The sequence below is a fragment of the Convolutriloba macropyga genome, chromosome 8 (genome assembly GCF_964194025.1).
Source record: "Convolutriloba macropyga chromosome 8, txConMacr16.3, whole genome shotgun sequence".
NCBI classification, from domain to species: Eukaryota; Metazoa; Xenacoelomorpha; order Acoela; family Convolutidae; genus Convolutriloba; species Convolutriloba macropyga.
In genome coordinates, this window is record NC_134475.1 from 2,916,748 (window position 1) to 2,935,274 (window position 18,527).

Below are 18,527 nucleotides of genomic sequence, written 5' to 3' on the forward strand. Positions count from 1 at the left end.
CTTCTTGGAGTGGTTTGGTCTATAGAATATTTTAAAAATTAACTTAATGGCAAAGAATTTTCTATCATAACTGATCATCGAGCACTCCTTTCAATTTTAATAGAACACAGATCAAACAAAAGCTATAACAGTCGTTTATCACGATAGGTTGATAGACTTTCACTTATCAATTTAAAATAGAACATTTGCCAGGCGCAAAGATGGAACTAGTTGATTATATATCCCGCAAACCTTATCAACCAGCAAAAAGAATTTCTAAATATAATGAGGAATTTTTAGTTGCGACGTTATCGCGTATACACACTGATGCAAAATTACTCCAACAAAAACGCAATATTTCTGCTTTTACACTTAATAAACTTTATTGCGAAAATAAATTTGAAGTACAAAATTCTTACAAGCAACATACTGAATAAATATTAAATGTAAATTTCGCTGAGCCAAAGTTACAATCAAAAGATAATATGTCACTCGCTCTGCAAAGTCATAGTTCAAAATCATCATTAAAACAAACTAAGAATTTTGTTAGTGATCCCGCACAGCGCGTCCACTTAACAAACAATAATTCAGCACTCGCTCTGCCAATGCATCGTTCTACTCAGCTTTCCATTAAAACTAAAAATTCAGATAGTGAACAAGCACTGCGCGTATGCTTAACTCAAAATAAAGCATCCCTCGCCAAGCAAATACCTAATCAAAATTCCAACCACATTAATTGTCTAAAAGTTAATAGCACATACGATCCGCGAGTGCATTTACCTCAAAATCCATTAGCACCTGCCCAACAATTTCTTAATCTGAAATCTAATAATTCCAATTACATTCTTTCTGATCATGATCTCGCTTCCCAAGTACACTTTACTCAAAATAAATTAACACTCGCTGGGCATAATCTCCATTTAAATAACCAACCGTACATTTCGCATACCTCAAATACCCTATTTGCAACTCGCACTAACAACCACTCATTTAATTCTAAACTCGCGTCGCATAGTACAAATACTCTAAATACACCATTACAAATTGAGCCTCAAATACCACTATTTGAGACACATAATACCAGAAAGGCGCCACACGCTTACCAAAATTAACAACAATTCACTGAATTAAGCCACTTTAACTTGTCAATCAAGAATAAGCCTCAAATATCTTCCTTAATTAGCACTCAAAAGTCACACACCTTAAATAATTCACGTGCCCAATTGGTAAACAACAAAAAGTCGCTTTTTGCCCAAACTCAATCTGAAAATCAGTTGTCTTCTCTTTTCTCAATTAATTCAGTTCAAAACTCAAAAACATCACCAACAATGAGCCCACAAGTATCATCAATGGAAGGCAAATCAGCCACAACTAGATCAAGCCGAACTTCGCCTCGCGTTTCCTTCACGGACAACCCAACTCCGAGCACGCAGCGCCAATCCTCATCTCACTCTAACATCAGCACTCCGCTCACCGATAGCCCTCAGGTTCTCTCCTTCGACAAAGTGGTTGGCAAAATGTTCAATAAAGGACTCATCGCATCTCTAACAAGTAAAGATGCAGTACTTAAAGAAATCAGAGACTGCATAATCCATTCCGATGAAGAACGCTTGAGAGACCTAAATCCCTATCTTCACAGCTACTGGCGGGATCTCCATGTAAGCAGTGGTTGTGTGTGTATGGATGAGAAGGTGGCCATACCAAACGACCTTAAGGATGCGCTTGTCGAGGACCTCCATACCAGTCACCCGGGTAGCTGGGGGATGATATGTATGGCCCAGCATCGCTGGTGGCCATACATGAACCGCGATTTCTTGGTCTGAGCAAAAAAGTGCAAGTCTTGCACTCTTGCACTGCCATCGGTAAGAATTGAACATCTATCATCCCTCCAAAGCAATTCCAAGCACATAGACCATTTATAATTCCCAATCAAGAAATACAAATAGATTTTGCACTACCTACAAATAATGAAAAAGATCATGAAATTTGCATTTTAACATGTATTGATAGATTTTCAAAATACCATTCTGCAGAAATTTTTGATAATGCGAATGCTTCTAATGTTATAAAGTTTTTAGATAATTATATACATATCCACGGAGTTCCTCGTTCATTACGAATAGAACAAGCTCGTTGCATTTTTGGTAATCAAGTATAAAATTTTTGTATGAAAAATAATATCACTCTCATACCAGCTCCGGCAAACGACCATAGAGCAATAGGTTTAGTAGAAAGATTAATTAGTACAATTAAACAACGTTTGGCAGGTAAAAAAGAGGCAAACAAAGAATTAAATTCGTTCACCCTTAAAGCAGCATTAAAATCAACCTTACACCAGCTCCGCATATGTAAACATAAAACAACTAAGCTTTCGCCAATCGAATCACACTTTGGACGAAAAGGAAATACCCCGCTTAGCAATATAAGTACTCAATCACGTCATTCTGATTTAAGTTATTAAAAAATTGTACATCATTATTTAGACGAAGAGACGGTCACACCTAATGAGTTGCTACCAGAGGAACATTGGAGGAACTATCGTAGCGACGATGAGATCGAAAAGAACATGTGCAAGGCTGTAAGAGACGCTTCTACTCGCGAGCTACTTGCCAATGACAGTGAATCCCGTTTCTTGAGCACAACAAAAGCACATCGTCCAATACCCCTCAAGGAACACGCAGTGCAAATCAATATTGTTCGGAAGAAAAACCCGCATAGACGATCGAAAAAGAACCACGACGGTCTTTATGAGGTATTAGCTCCAGGGTCAGTAGTGCAGAAAACTGACCAATACACATCTGTAATTCGTGAGCCTGGGAAGCTGGAAGTGACCGTCAGGAACAGTGACATCGCAAAATTTGGCACACGCGATCAACGAAAAACCAAATTAATGGACTATGTCAATCGTAGAGGGCCACGTGTGCACGAAAAATCAACAGAGGCTAAAATTTTGAGCCATATAAAAGAGTCTACGCGTATTCAAAAAGGCGATCGAAAGATGAAGCATCGTAAATTGGAGACGGGAAGTGGAGTCTCTTCCAATAGATCAAACATTGCTCATGCAATGCGGGTTCGTATGCCCAAAGTACAAGAAAATTTTGCACCCCCAGAGACACCCTCTCAACAGGAAGTTAATTCTGAGCCGCAAATTATTACTTCTGAGGTAATAATTGCACCACCCCCAACAGGTCAACGAGCAGAGTTAACCATACCCGCTACTGCAGCACCAGTCGAAGCTTTGCAGCAAGTTCCGTCACGGGCAACTTAAAGAACACGCAAGAGTCCAAAATATTATGGGTATGACAATTAAGATTCCTCTGGCGAGTCAACTAATTTCTTGCCCACCAAATTTTCTCCAACCCCGCAGAAAGCGACGTGCAGGTGATACAGCGTCTGTACAGCCGCCAGTCTTTCAGACGATTGTGGATACCGCGACTCGAGTGTAACCTATTCGAAATCCATTCCCCTCACCAATCATTGGAAAGGTATCTCCAACTGGTCCACGCATTCGGCCAGCAGACCAGAGTCCTTCTCATGAGTTAATAATTGATGAGGAAGATATGCAGTCAAAACTCAGAATGTTTTAAAACTCGATATTTTATTACTTATGACTAGCTATGATAACCAGTAAATATATTGTTGATAATTATGTAACCAGTGAAAAAATATTAATTTTTTATCAATATTGTTTGTAATATTTCATGTTATACAATTTTAATTTTCATCAAAAAGGGAGACATTTTGTACATAATCATGTATTTGGTGCAGTAAAATTATTATACGATGTACTAATTTATTGATCATACTTAATCCGGGGGGCATGTGTTAAAGTCAAGTTTAGTTCACTTATTATTTCATGCGATTGTCTGTAACCATAATTCCCGCATCGGAAAAACTATTGTTCATGCTTGTGATTTCTGAGGACCCACTTTATACTCAGTTTTATTCTCTTAGTTTTGCACCTCGAGTACAGTTGCTCAATTTAATTTATTTCTTGTCAGTCGTATTCACTAGCTGAGTAAAATAGACAAGTAATTGACAAGCAATTCGCTAAGCGAATTCATTTATAAACTGTGTTATGTGCACTCGCCGCACAAGTAAGCAAAACAAAATTACGAATATGATTCGCAGCTCAAGATCAAGTACACATTACCGATTGTGTACGACAGTCGTAATAAACAGCGTAGTTTTGATGTAAACTACTGTCTAAATTTGTTTGCTTTGATCACTGTTGACCAGAAGTGAAAAACGCAACAGTAAATATTACAAAATTTTCGTTTAAAATTATTATAAATTATTCTCAATTTGTTTTTTTCAAACCATCTAATCGGTTTCTCACTTTTGAGAAATAATTTTTCACTCTCTACTTTGGGAATAAGCAAGAACACTCTTACATTAGCAATCATCCAAATACACAAATCCTAATTATTCTTTTTTGAACAAAATTAGAGATCCTTTTTTACAATAAAAAGGTCGTGTTCTCGCTCAATACCTTTCTTCGACTAAGCGCACGTCAAATTAGTACAAAAATTTGTACGTTAAATTAGGTCACTGCTTTCTTCACTATACGGAATGTCAGACTTTTTTCGGTTCTGAGATCACAAAGTTTTTGTTTTTCAAGAATCTTGAAGTTTTGCTAATTGCACATCTTGATGTGTGACTGCTGGTTTTGAGACGGGATAAGCTGTTAGTTAATACATGAGAACGTTAATTCTCGGTGCGTTTAGGTTTTTTTTTGGCAGATAAGTTTTTAAAGGTTGTATAATTTTCCTTAACTTAAATTTTTAAATATTTCAAATTTTCTCATAATGCACAAAGTTTCTCAAGAAACTAGAGGTTCATTTGCAGTTCTGCTATTTGTACGTTTTGTTCAGTAAATGACAAATTTGATTACTAAACTTTGAAAAAATTATTGGACTGGTGGTGAGAAAAGTATTGAATACAGTTGGACATTTTGTTTAACTGTTCTTTATGTTGTTTTAATCTTACATTCTGTTTTTAACTGCTCTCAGACGAAGTTCTTAGCAATTATAACAGTTCTGCGCTCTTTTAATGTAATTTTTAGCTTGATCGTTTTTTTGTTTGAACCCTTTGACTTTCGTCCTCAAAAATGACATGAAATGGTAACGCACGGAGGGCATTAAGTTCTCATGGAACTTTTCGACTCAATAAGCTCTAAGTATGCGATTTACCGAAACTGTTTTGGTGTCAAAGGCGATTCTCTAAGTTTAACCTCCCACCTACAATTAGTTTTCTATTAACCACAAAGTGTGCTGGAGTGGCTTGGACAGCTGGAAAGCATAAATTGGAGGCATAAGGAAATAATGGTCAGTCAAAATTTAGGAGCGAAACAGGTTATCATTTTTTCACATTTTTGTCCAAATTTTGAGCTTTTTGTCGAATCGGTTTTTGCTTGAGATCTCATAGTTGATAACTGTCTTTTGCAAGGAAAAACGTATTTTTGTGTATCTTTGGCAATGTTCTTATTAAATTTTATTAAATTTTGCAAATCTAGGAATTCTGATATTTGGTTGGAATTTTGAGAAACAAAAAATTTAAAAGTTCGTGAGCTAGAAACAAAACTGTCTCTTTTAGAAACAAACCTATGTGAGGTGTACTTTTTCTTTAGACATCTGTAGCCGATTAAATTCGACTGCCCGGAGTAATTAAATAGTATCATTGCAAAGCTCTGAGAGAAGATTTCAGCTCTGCAGTTCAAGTTGCAACTTTTGCTCACTCCTGAAGAGAGCATGATTCGAGTTATTATAATTTTCTTGTTTTCAGGCAGACTAAATTTATGACAATGCATTATCATAACTATTGCATTTTCCAAGAAATACAGTAATTCATGTGAGGGATTTTAGTGCACGGGTAACGGCGCTAGGATAATAGATCGAAAGATAACAGATCGAAAGCGAAAATTGAGAAAATAGGTTGAAAATTAAATTATTCAATTTGCGTATTGGCCAATCAGATTTAAGCGCTCATTTATACGGCATATAATATGTTCAGTTGTGATAGTTTGCTCGGTTGCGATAGGTTCATATCAAGTCTCACGAAGCATGGCCAGGTGTGCTAATTATATGGCAACTTGCAAATAATGCCTAATTTCAGCCAATAAGAATAGAGACTAATTTTCGATCTATTGTCCAAATTTTTCTGTTTTCGATCTGTTGTCCTTTTGATCTATTGCCCGGTCATCGCGTGTAACCATGTTTTCCCCGGGGCAACAATTGAAAATCTCCCCCCTGCGTGGGTGTGTGAGAGTTTGCCGTGTATTTGTTTGCATGTGTTCGTGTTTGTGGACATGTATGTGCGAGCATGAAAGCTTCTGTTGTAAGAAAGGTGTGTGTCTGCGTGTGGGTATATGTGATTGCGTTGGCGAGTTGTGGATCACACAAACACATAAATATACTAGTAAATATTTTGTTATTTTGCTAACGAATTCTGCCTCTTTTGAGTTATTTGCGGAAAAAAATATATGTGTTCGGTTTTTCTTAAATCTTTGAGTCGATGAGTTTACATTGCAGCGAAAAGGCAGATGTGAAATGACTTTGGCTGATATTGAGCTCACGGAATTTGGTTACTTTCAATGATCACTAGACTTGTGTTTGAATGTAAGCCAATTCCGCGAAGCTATTTCCCTTGTATTCACAACAAATGGAATTTATATACACGCTCGGACAAATTTGACCGAACGAATTCTGATCTGCCTTTTCGATGTAATGTAATTTAAAAAAGCACCTCAACGGCTAAGAAAGGAAGCTTAAAGGTAAAAAAGTGAGCACTGGTTTTAATCGTTGTTCGAAGTTTTTTAATTTTAAAAGTTTTTTTAAAGTTAGTTATTAGAATTCCTTAAAAACACCATAAAAGCTGCCATAAAATAACATTTTTCCCACAACCACTTATAGATATAAGACTGATGTTGCAAAAAACCGTGAACAAAGATATCAATAATCGATTGCACTGAAAGAGGGAACTAAACTAGGTCGAAGAGTTTTTGCATGATAATGTGAATGTCAGCACTTGCATGTCATGAAAAGAGATAATTAATCAAACAATTATGAGAGAAAATTAGTAAATTTTTGACTTCCCAAGCATTTTTTTATTTGTGTTATTTATAGTCATGGCCATTTTAACAAATTTTTGTCGGAATAACGCGTCTAAGCAGAAGACTAATTGCGAGATAAGAAAAGAAATCTCAAATTTGCACTCTCCCTTACAATGACACTTACTTTGCAAAAAAAGCTAATTTGCTCGATTATGTATGTTCGACAAATCACTGTCTTTCACGCACATTATTAAGATGAGGAAAGTAAGCCAGCGCGAAAAAGTCCGACACGCTCAAATTTTGGTATATAGGTAGCTAGTTTTTCGCATTTTACAGTGTGCAAAAACTAGCGACAAGTTAAATTTACTCTAATCATTTGATCTCCTTGCCGACTCTGATCTAATCCTCTGATTTTGGGGGATTAGACGCCAATTATCGCATTGCTCTTGTCGCTAGAAGAAATTAGCGACGAAGGAACGGCAATTTGTTCGGTGATTTTCGCATTGTCGCTGATTTTGCTAAAATACGAAACACCAACGAAAAGTTACGAAAATATTGGTTTTTGAATTAGATCTTCATGGCGATGTTAATAAAACAAATGTTTATAGTCTCGTTGAAGCCCTTCCATGGGAGAGAGTGACGTGACTTGTTCTTTTTAATTTGAATATGTGTAACCTTGTTGAGTCCTGAATAGACTGTTCTCGGCTGAAATTTGGTGTTAAAAGAATTGGTCTAAAATTTTATTATTTGTCATATATTTGGCTCCACTATTAACCGTGTCCTCGGCTTTGGCTCGATCTAGTCTTACCCCGTCCCACCTCGACTTTACAAGTTTTTAATATAAAATCAAGGTCTTGACTAGGGTACACGCTAAAAAAGTTCAGGTAAATTTACCGTTAAGGTGAACTGCTAAGGTAAAATTTAACTTAAAAATACCTTAAGTTTGACCCTGACTATTAAGATAAACTTTACCTTAATTTTTAGTTTTACATTAGCAGTTAAGCTATTTTTTAAGGTAAATCTACCTTAACTTCATTTAGTGTGTACTCTGGTAACATATATTGGATCTTTTCCGTTTGTGCCCCCCCCCCCCCCCAGCTTAGTGGGCGCATATTATTTGCACCCCCAGACGCACGTGCCATATTTTATATTTTTACATATTGATTTACTATGTATTGACACGTGCTCTCTAAATGGGGGGCGCATAACGTACTGGGGGGGGGGGGGGGGGCACAAACGTAAAAGATCCCATATATTAAATTATCCACTCAGTAAAATAAAGAACGTTTCATTTGCAGTGCTCTGGGTGGTCTTTGCAAATGTAGTTTTCCTTAAACCAATCAAAAGTTAGCATCTCTCGTACTTCTAGTTCGGTCGGTCCGAACAAGAAAACGAATGAAGATTCAAGAGGAGCTGTGACGTAGCCTGCTCCTCCTCTGACGTCAGACAAGAGCAGGAAGGGCTCCGTACTAGGCGCTGTGCCAAACAAAACTCCTTGTATAACATTCATACAAATTGTTTCATTGTATTTGGCCGTAATTGAAATCAGCGTTTTATTTTCACTTCTGCAAGAGCACAAACTTTTAGTCTTGAATTTTAAAAAGATTTTGTGATTTTGGCGATTCATAATGCTTAGGGTTATATAGCAGTGCAGGAGGTGAAAAAGTAATTTCAGCACATTCCATAATAACAGACCGATCAAAAACAAGAAACTTTCTGCAATCAATGAGTCATACCCTGAGAATTTTCGTTTTGAGTTAAGCGTTTTATTCTCAATACAACCCAAAGGAAGTTTTTCTAGTCTAAGAAACTTTATTAAAGTCACCGCATTGTTCGCCACTTTTAGTTATGTATACAGGTAATATTTTAATTTATCATAACTAATAACACTTCTATTAATATGTTGGGTTATGGACTTTCGCAAGCGGAATAAAAAGCGTTTTTAACTAAGTAAAAGAATTAATTTCTCAAAAATGAGAGAATAACAAAATGATATTTTACAGAAGAATTTAGAGATTTACAGGAGAGATCTGATTATTAGATCAAGATGGTGATTTGAATTTGGGGATGAAAAAGGACTCAAAAATCAGCTGTATATATACCCATTATCAGTGTGAAAAAGTCAAGATACAAAACTAATTTTAGCACCGTGATTTATAGTGGGGGTCGCAAAGGTTACCCAATATGGTTTGCTTCTGCAAATCAGTCGCAAAGGGAACCATAAATGGAATGCATTTGCACTTTTCTAAGAATTCATTCACACTTCCGGAGATATTATCATCATTTAATACATGCTGGGAAGATTTTACATCACTTAATCTAACTCTAATAATAGTTATCTAGATTCACCAATTTGAACCGAATATTGATTCTCAGCACCATTTCTTGACGATTCATTTATAATTTCTTTGATCGAAGTCATATTGCTTGTCTTTCTAATCTGGTAAGTCAAACTTTCTTTCTAATTCTCACTAAGTTTAAGACTATAGTTTGATCGATATTCTAACACCCCCACTCAGACTTGAGCTGATTGCGTAGAGTCTGCTCCCATCAAAACTGCTCTGAATGTTTCCACTTTCGAAACGGGTAAAGACTTTGTGAAGATGTCCGCTGCCATTTTGTCTGTAGGGACGTAATGAATTGAAATAGTCCCATCCTCAGTCTTGTCACGAATGAAGTGAAATTTTGTTTCGATGTGCTTGCTCCTTTTGTGCATGACTGGGTTTTGGCAGAGTCTGATACAATTTTGGTTGTCCTCTCCAATTGCTATTGGACGTTTCTGTTGGATGCCAAAATCCTCTAGAAGTTGTTTCAGGTAGAGTGCTTCCTGAACTGCTGAGTGCTGCTGAGTGACACCCCAGCTGAGTGCTGCGCCATTTCCGTTGAGCTTCAAGTAATAGCCTGTTGTTGATTTTCTGTCGTTCACGTCTCCAGACCAGTCTGCATCACTTTCCCCCACTAAATCATAACTAGCCTCTTTTGTGTAAGTAAGTTTTAAACCTTTTGAACCTTGAAGATATCGCAGAAGTCGTTTTCCGCACATCCAGTGTTGATTGGTAGGTGCATTCATGTGTCTGGACAGAATGTTGACAGTGAACTTGATGTCTGGCCTCGTCTGTTTGGCCAGATACAGAAGTGATCCAACCAAGCTTCTGTAGATCCTCTGGTCCACTTCTTCGTCTCCGTTCTGTGCTGTCTGAAGTTTCAAGTTCAAATCAACTGGAGTTCTTGAGGGTTTGCATTGATCCATTTGAAACTGCTCAAGCATTGTTTCTATGTAGCGTTCTTGGTCGACTGTGACTTTGCCCTCTTCTCGTCTGATTCTTAGACCCAGAAACCAGTGTAGTCTCTCTCTGTCTTCCATGTGAAAGGTTGCTTCAAGTGCCTTCTTGACATCAGAGACCACTGTCATACTTTTTGATGCTACTATGATGTCGTCAACCCAGACCAAGATGAAGGTGTGATCCTCTGCCTCTGATCTTGCGAACAAGCAGTGATCGTTCCTGCTTGTGGTGAACCCCTGTCTCAGTAGGAAGTTTGCCAGCTCTTTGTACCAGTTGTTAGCAGCCTGTTTCAAACCATAAATTGATTTATTTAGTCGACATACTAACTTCTCCCCATCTGATCCGCGTTTTACAAACTCCTATGGCTGTTCCAGATACACTTCTTCCTCGATTGGTGAGTGCAGGAAAGCAGTCTTGACATCAAATTGGTGCATCACATGGCCCTGCTCCGCTGATAGCTGAAGTAGAATACTGAATGTCTCTGGCTTACAGGTAGGCGCAAAAGTCTCAAAGTAGTCCAGTCCTTCCACTTAATTGAAGCCTTTCGCCACATAGCGCGCTTTGTATTTGTCCACTTGACCACTGGGTCCCAATTTCACTTTGTAGACCCATTTGCCCGGTATGACGTCCCTGTCTGTGGGTGGTCTCACTATGTTCCAAGTCTCGTTGTCTTGGAGTGCCTTGACCTCGTCCTTCATTGCCCGGTGCCACTGGTCCCAATCGTCACCTTGCTTGGCTTCGTAGACTCTTTTGGGTTCCACATAGTCGCCCTCAGTCACAGCAAGATGGGTCCTGACTTCTCCAAAAAATTGCGGAACGTTCCTTGCTCGTGTCCCTCGTCTGGGCTCTGCTCTGTCCGCGTGTTCCGGTGCGTCTTCATTGAAGCCAACTGTCTCTAACTGTGAGAAGTCTTCTGTGTCACTGTCTTCCAGTGACTCTGAGTCTCTGTGACTCCCTCTTGTTGCAGTAGATCCTTCATCTAGTGCTTTTTCTCCAACATCCGAGGCCTCTTGTCTCAGTGTTGTTTCTTGAGTATTCACGCTCCCTGCGTCATGCCATTCCTCCTTTATTGCCGTAGATGTGTCCTGTCGTTCTCTGTTGTCATCGTCTTGATGACCATCATCTGGGTGCCAGATTCCCAGTTCCGACCCATCATCTAGTAGGTCAGCCGTTTCTTTGTTGTCAGGGAATGAGCCCACTTCAGACTCCTTGATGATCACATCTCGAACTGCCATCACCTTGCGTGTGTTGGGTATGTACACCAGGTATCCGTTTTCTCCTTCAGTGTAACCCACAAACTTTCCTTCCAGTGCCTTGGGTTCAAGTTTGCTGACTTCTCTGTCCCTCTTCCCCATGAAGACTGTGCAACCAAAAATAGATAATTTACTAATTGAAAGCTTAGGTTTTATACCTCTCATCAGCTCTGCTGGGCATTTTTCTTCTCCTCGTCTCACAACCAAGTTTCTGATCCTTGCTGCGTGAAGAATTGCTGCTCCCCACATCATCTTGGGAAGTCCTGAGTCAATGAGCAAAAATCTTGCCATCTCCAGCAGTGTCCTGTTGCACCTCTCAGCTAACCCATTCTGTTGTGGCGTCTCTGGTATGGTCTTTTCCTGTAGAATGCCTGCATCTAAGCAGTACGTCTTGAACTGCTCTGAGAGAAACTCCTTCGCATTGTCTTGCATCAGCTTCTTGGGCGTCCCCACACTGAGAACAAATTTCTTCAGGCTGGCCAGTGCTTCACTCTTTGCCTTAAGCAAGTCCATAAACACAAACTCCGTGTACTGGTCTGCAAACACTATGCAGAACCGGAACCCTGACAGTGACTCTACTCTGAAAGGTCCCATCACGTCTGTGAACACCCTCTCCAGCTTCTCTTCTGCTTGGGTCTCTGCCACTCTTGGTACTGGAGTCTTTGTGATCTTGGCCAATGCACACACACATTGCATACATCATCGAGTTCCCCCACTGTCTCTGGTGCATTCCTGACCACATCCACTTGATTCAAATGACCCAATCGTCTGTGCCACTTCCTTGCACTGTCAAGTTTCACGCTGTTGGAACTCATCTTGAATTCTAGAACGCTGCAGGGTAAGTAAAACAAATTATTTTCTTGTGTTAGTTTTACCCGAGTTCCCTTCTGGAGTTTCATGCAGCTGTTTCCTCTCTCGAAAGTGAAGCTATGTCCCCACTCCGTGCATCTTGAGACTGATAGGAGGTTTGAAGAATAGTCCGGCACACACAGAACATTTTTGAGTTCGCATTGGAATTCCCCTTTGTTTGAGGGTATGCTGATCCTCACACAGCCTCTGCCCACCACTCTGGAAGCCTCTCCGTTGGGATTTCTGACCACTGATTGAATGGGCACAAAGTCCAGGAACGCATTGATGTTCGTCACTATGTGATCTGTACAACCACTGTCCACTAGCATGCCTGCTTTCTTCCACTGGGCAAGAGCTGCCCAGCATTCCTCGTCTGGTGTAGCCAATGTTGGACCCATTGCCACTGACTCATGTTTGCCTCCATCTCTTTGTCTCTTGCATGCCCTGTCTAGGTGACCCTTCTCACCACACTTGCTGCATTGTGCTGTCTCCTTCCTGCAGTCCTTGGCAAAGTGTCCAGGGATCCCACACACAAAGCAGTTTCCTTTCTTGGGTCCCTTCTTGAAGTCACGCTTCACTGCCAGTGCCACTGAACCACTTTGTCCCTTGTGTCTCTGCACCGTGCTCTCATGAAAGTTCTGCAGCCTTTTCCTCAACTCTGTGAAGTTCGCTGCCGGGTTGAAGCTTTCCTGTATAACAAAACTTTCATACCTCATTGGCAGACCATTGAGGACCAAGGCGTTGAAGAGGGTCTCTGAAACTGCTTCCCCTGCTTCTTGTAGCCTTGTGAGCAACTCCTGTCCTCTGATGAAGAAGCTGTCCAAATCCTCAGAATCCTCGAGCTGCAGTCGAGCAAGCTGTGCCACTAAAGTCACCACTGTCGGCGTCTCCACACTCTGAAATCTCTCTTGCAAAAGCTTCCAAGCCTTTGCTCCATCTCCAATGCCGTCATCTCCCACACAGTCATGTCTCATCAGCATGAGGGTTGTTGCATCTAGAGTCAGTGCAAAATGGCACCACACATTGTTTCGTTTCTCCTTGATGTCTGCAACTTCCTTCTCATATGCATCCTTCAGCACCTTGTGGTTCTTCTTCTCATCATTGGTTGCCCCATTGGCCAGTGGCGCAGGCTCAATGGGTTGCTCCTCTGTCCCCAGTAGTGATTTGTAGAGTCCCTTCGTCTGCGTCATCGCCACAATTCTTGTGCTCCAGATTGGAAAGTCCTGTGCCTTTCCTGTGTAGGTCAGCAGCTTCACTGTCTGTTGATCCATTGAAGTTTGAGCAGGCAAAACAGTTGTGAAAAGAAAAGGTACTAAGCAGAAAAGGATTATGACTGTCAACAACAAATTGGTTTTGTTTTGGAAATCACTTTTATGACTTAGAAAATTGCTGGGCCCATAACCTGTTGGGTTATGGACTTTCGCAAGCGGAATAAAAAGCGTTTTTAACTAAGTAAAAGAATTAATTTCTCAAAAATGAGAGAATAACAAAATGATATTTTACAGAAGAACTTAGAGATTTACAGGAGAGATCTGATTATTAGATCAAGATGGTGATTTGAATTTGGGGATGAAAAAGGACTCAAAAATCAGCTGTATATATACCCATTATCAGTGTGAAAAAGTCAAGATACAAAACTAATTTTAGCACCGTGATTTATAGTGGGGGTCGCAAAGGTTACCCAATATGGTTTGCTTCTGCAAATCAGTCGCAAAGGGAACCATAAATGGAATGCATTTGCACTTTTCTAAGAATTCATTCACACTTCCGGAGATATCATCATCATTTAATACATGCTGGGAAGATTTTACATCACTTAATCTAACTCTAATAATAGTTATCTAGATTCACCAATTTGAACCGAATATTGATTCTCAGCACCATTTCTTGACGATTCATTTATAATTTCTTTGATCGAAGTCATATTGCTTGTCTTTCTAATCTGGTAAGTCAAACTTTCTTTCTAATTCTCACTAAGTTTAAGACTATAGTTTGATCGATATTCTAACATAATATATTGGAGATCGGGACCAAAAAGCTTCCCTGAATTATAAAATAATATGACCGTTAGAAAACTTTGATTAAAATTTAAAATAATTATTCCAAAACGCTCTAAAAGGAATGAACGATCTTCTTCAACTTGTTTTTTCAATAACTGATTCATCAGTCCGTTCACGGGCTTAACTCTTTTGGATGGGCAACTTCTGTTCATTTTTTTTAAAATTTGTAACTGCCCACTGTTATTAAGTTCACATTAATTGCAACACACCTTGCAAACCTCGCTATGCAAAATGTGAGTGCATCACGCATTATTTCTCTCCTACCTTAACAAATAGAGAGTCGCTATGTAGTGACGCCTGAACTTTGTACCTGAGATAGCATTACGAAAGGAAGGCCGAAAAGATCACATTTGAGAAATCTCAAACCAGTTTTAGTTTCTGTGCTGGAAATGTGAGTTGGCTGTGAAAACGGTTGAACAAGTTGCCACCGCGTTGAGCGCGATTTTACATAACGTTGCGACAAAAATACAATTGGAAGCAGTGAACTTTTTTATTAAGATTTATGATGAAAAAAAATGAAACCCATGCGAGAACTTCGCGAGTGCGGCTGGTTTATCTTGAATATTTTTCTCACCACGAACATCGTAAATCAACACAAAAATAATTAAAATGACTTGTCTAAATTGAGATTTTAAGTCATACGAGTTATTTTTGGTCAAAAAACCTCGAAAATCAATATTTCGGGGACGCGGTGACTCCACAAACTTTATGAATTCTAGAATAAATAGAAAACACTGCACTCTGACATCAAACAATAGTTTTAACTTTCATTTTTCATTGTTTCTCTCATGCAATTATTGCACTTCTTAAACTCGAGTCTAAAATATTTGCATAAAGGTTTATAAATTTTTCACTGATTTTGGTCGGCTTCAGCTAGTCATTTTAGAGTATGTCCAAAAAATACGTTTCTCGAGTGCATCGCAACGTCATCAAAGTAATCGAGGATATCTATTAATGACTGTAACAAATGAGTCATTTAGAAACATGGCATCTCACTTAACGATACCGTAGTCTGTGATGCTGCTCAATTCAATCAAATATTACGTAACTCTGATGAGGTCACTGAAAAAACCTGATATTTATCGACAACAACGTAGAGATTCCAGATTTTTCTCCAGTATCTTGAAAGTGACTTTAGTAGAGTCACGCAACCTTGCCTGGAACTGAAACTCTGCAAGCTATAAAATCCGGCACTGCAGACATCTGACTCTTTAGAACTTGCACTTGAGTGTTTCAAGTATATTTAAGCATTGTTTGTAAAAATTTGTTGCACCATTAAAAGTACTCATATTTTATTATTATAAGGAACGTTTGTGCTCATGCTCGTAGTTGGAAAGCATGTCGATATATTCTTCTGGATAATATCCTAGGCTCCAAACGTCGTTCAGGAATTGCCATCCTTGATAGAGGCAACAATCCTCCATCGCAAAATCACTTTTGGGCTACACAAAATATCCGTTGTAACATTCTAATAATCCATTGAGAAATATTAACTACACTTTAATCTGAGTTTTTGAAGGTTTTTTTTTTCACGTCAAAATCTACTTACCTAATATAATATTGTGGTACTGAGTGCGCAGGTTATTTCTAGGTAATAGGTATTCTAAGTAAAATGCACGTATCATTTTTTTGCAGGTAAATTTGCAGGTATTGTTAACAATACCTGCAAGTTGCTTACCTGCAAACGTTGACATTTTTTAGAGTGCAATTCTTAGGAATTTATCTCCTGACAAGGAGGCTCATTAATGTGCGTTGGCACACGATGTTCCGACCCGCGTTCATCTACTTTTTTGACTTTCTTCTCAGCTGTCTTTTGACTTACAATTTTGACAAAAAGATAATCAAAAAAAAGATCTTTGAGTTTTAAAAAAATCGTTACACAACCAACTGATAATTGAATTAAACAATGTCATGCCTCATTACGACGGGATCTGCCATTAAAAGGATTCCGAGAAAAACAACAACAACAAAAAACAAAAGCAAAAATTTTACGGCGAAAACTCATATCTAAATTTAAAGGAACCTACCTAGTAACAACGTCAAATTACAATCAGACAAAACCCTAATTACACAAATTTACTTGCTCCTGACTACAAAGCAGATGGGCTTGTTCTTTAATGAGACTAGGTAACAAGTTGACGAAAAAAAAAGAAATATTGAGGCGAAATTCAAAAATCAATCGAAATTATTTTAACGAAATAATTTCAAAAGTCTTAAAAATCATTAGCATTTAACGTAATAGTTCTTGATAATTTACTAAAAAGTCACAACAAAACCAGAAGGATCTGACATTGGTTAGACTAAGCCAAAGGAGCGGACTAAAGATGCAGAAAAACTCAAAAAAATACGAACAACAAATTACAAACATTGCGAAAACACAAAATAATGAAGCCATTAAAACCATTAGTTATTATCTGAAAATTAAGTTTTTTATTTCGATTTCTAATACACCACTCACGTAATTTTTTATGAAAACGAGTATTATGAAAACGCATTTTATGAAAACGCATTTTTATGAAAACGCATTTTAAAGTCATATCTGCAAACGTTGACATTTTTAGAGTGCAATTCTTAGGAATTTATCTCCTAACAAGGAGCCTCATTATGTGCGTTGGCACATGATGTTCCGACCCGCGCTCATCTACTTTTTTGACTTTCTTCTCAGCTGTCTTTTGACTTACAATTTTGACAAAAAGATAATCAAAAGTAGATGTTTGAGTTTTAAAATCGTTACACAACCAACTAATAATTGAATTAAATAATGCCATGCCTCATTACGACGGGATCTGCCGTTAAAAAGATTGCGAGAAAAACAACAACAACAAAGAACAAAAGCAAAAATTTTACGGCGAAAACTCATATGTAAAATTACAAGAACCTAATAGCAACGTCAAATTACAATCAGACAAAAGCCTAATTGCACAAATTTACTATCTCTTGAATACACAGCAGATGGGATTGGTCTTTAATGAGACTAGATAATAAGTTGACGGAAAAAAAATATTGAGGCGAATTTCAAAAATCAACCAAAATTTTTTAAGGCAAATAATTTCAAAAGTCCTAAAAATCATCAGCTTTTAACGTAATAGTTCTTGATAAATTTACTAAAAAGTCAAAACGAAACCAGTAGGATCTGACATTGGTTAGACTAAGCTAAAGGAGCGGACTAAAGATGCAGAAAAACTCAAAAATTACGAACAACAAACTACAAACATTGCAAAAACACCAAAGTGAGGCCATTAAAACCATTAGCTAATATCTGAAAATAAAGTTTTTTATTTCATTTTCTAATTACAAAAATTAAACCAAAATTATTCTGAATGATCAAATAAATTCAATTGGGCCCCTTTTGAAAATATGGAATCTTTTTTTACGCGATTGTGCTAAAGGAAGAGAAAAAGAAACACAAATACACCACTCACGTAACTTTTATGAAAACGAGTATTATGAAAACGCATTTTAAGAAAACGCATTTTTATGAAAACGCATTTTAAAGTCATATCTGCAAACGTTGACATTTTTAGAGTGCAATTCTTAGGAATTTATCTCCTAACAAGGAGCCTCATTATGTGCGTTGGCACATGATGTTCCGACCCGCGCTCATCTACTTTTTTGACTTTCTTCTCAGCTGTCTTTTGACTTACATTTTTGACAAAAAGATAATCAAAAGTAGATGTTTGAGTTTTAAAAAAATCGTTACACAACCAACTAATAATTGAATTAAATAATGCCATGCCTCATTACGACGGGATCTGCCGTTAAAAAGATTGCGAGAAAAACAACAACAACAAAGAACAAAAGCAAAAATTTTACGTCGAAAACTCATATGTAAAATTACAAGAACCTAATAGCAACGTCAAATTACAATCAGACAAAAGCCTAATTGCACAAATTTACTATCTCTTGAATACACAGCAGATGGGATTGGTCTTTAATGAGACTAGATAATAAGTTGACGAAAAAAAAATATTGAGGCGAATTTCAAAAATCAACCAAAATTTTTTAAGGCAAATAATTTCAAAAGTCCTAAAAACCATCAGCTTTTAACGTA

At 38.0% G+C, this 18,527-nt stretch overlaps 1 protein-coding gene across 1 annotated transcript in view; it reads right to left on the minus strand.

Moving 5' to 3' along the window:
- Positions 1-8,285: 8,285 nt before the first annotated feature.
- Positions 8,286-18,527, minus strand: part of LOC142343872 (uncharacterized) — a 46,426-nt gene continuing 36,184 nt past the window's right edge. The window contains exons 3-4 of the mRNA XM_075395246.1: positions 15,800-15,918; positions 8,286-8,595 (exon numbers count right to left, since the gene is read on the minus strand). Of these exons, the coding sequence (XP_075251361.1) occupies positions 8,319-8,595; positions 15,800-15,918 (396 nt within the window). The 3' untranslated portion in view covers positions 8,286-8,318. The remainder of the gene's footprint in view (positions 8,596-15,799; positions 15,919-18,527) is intronic.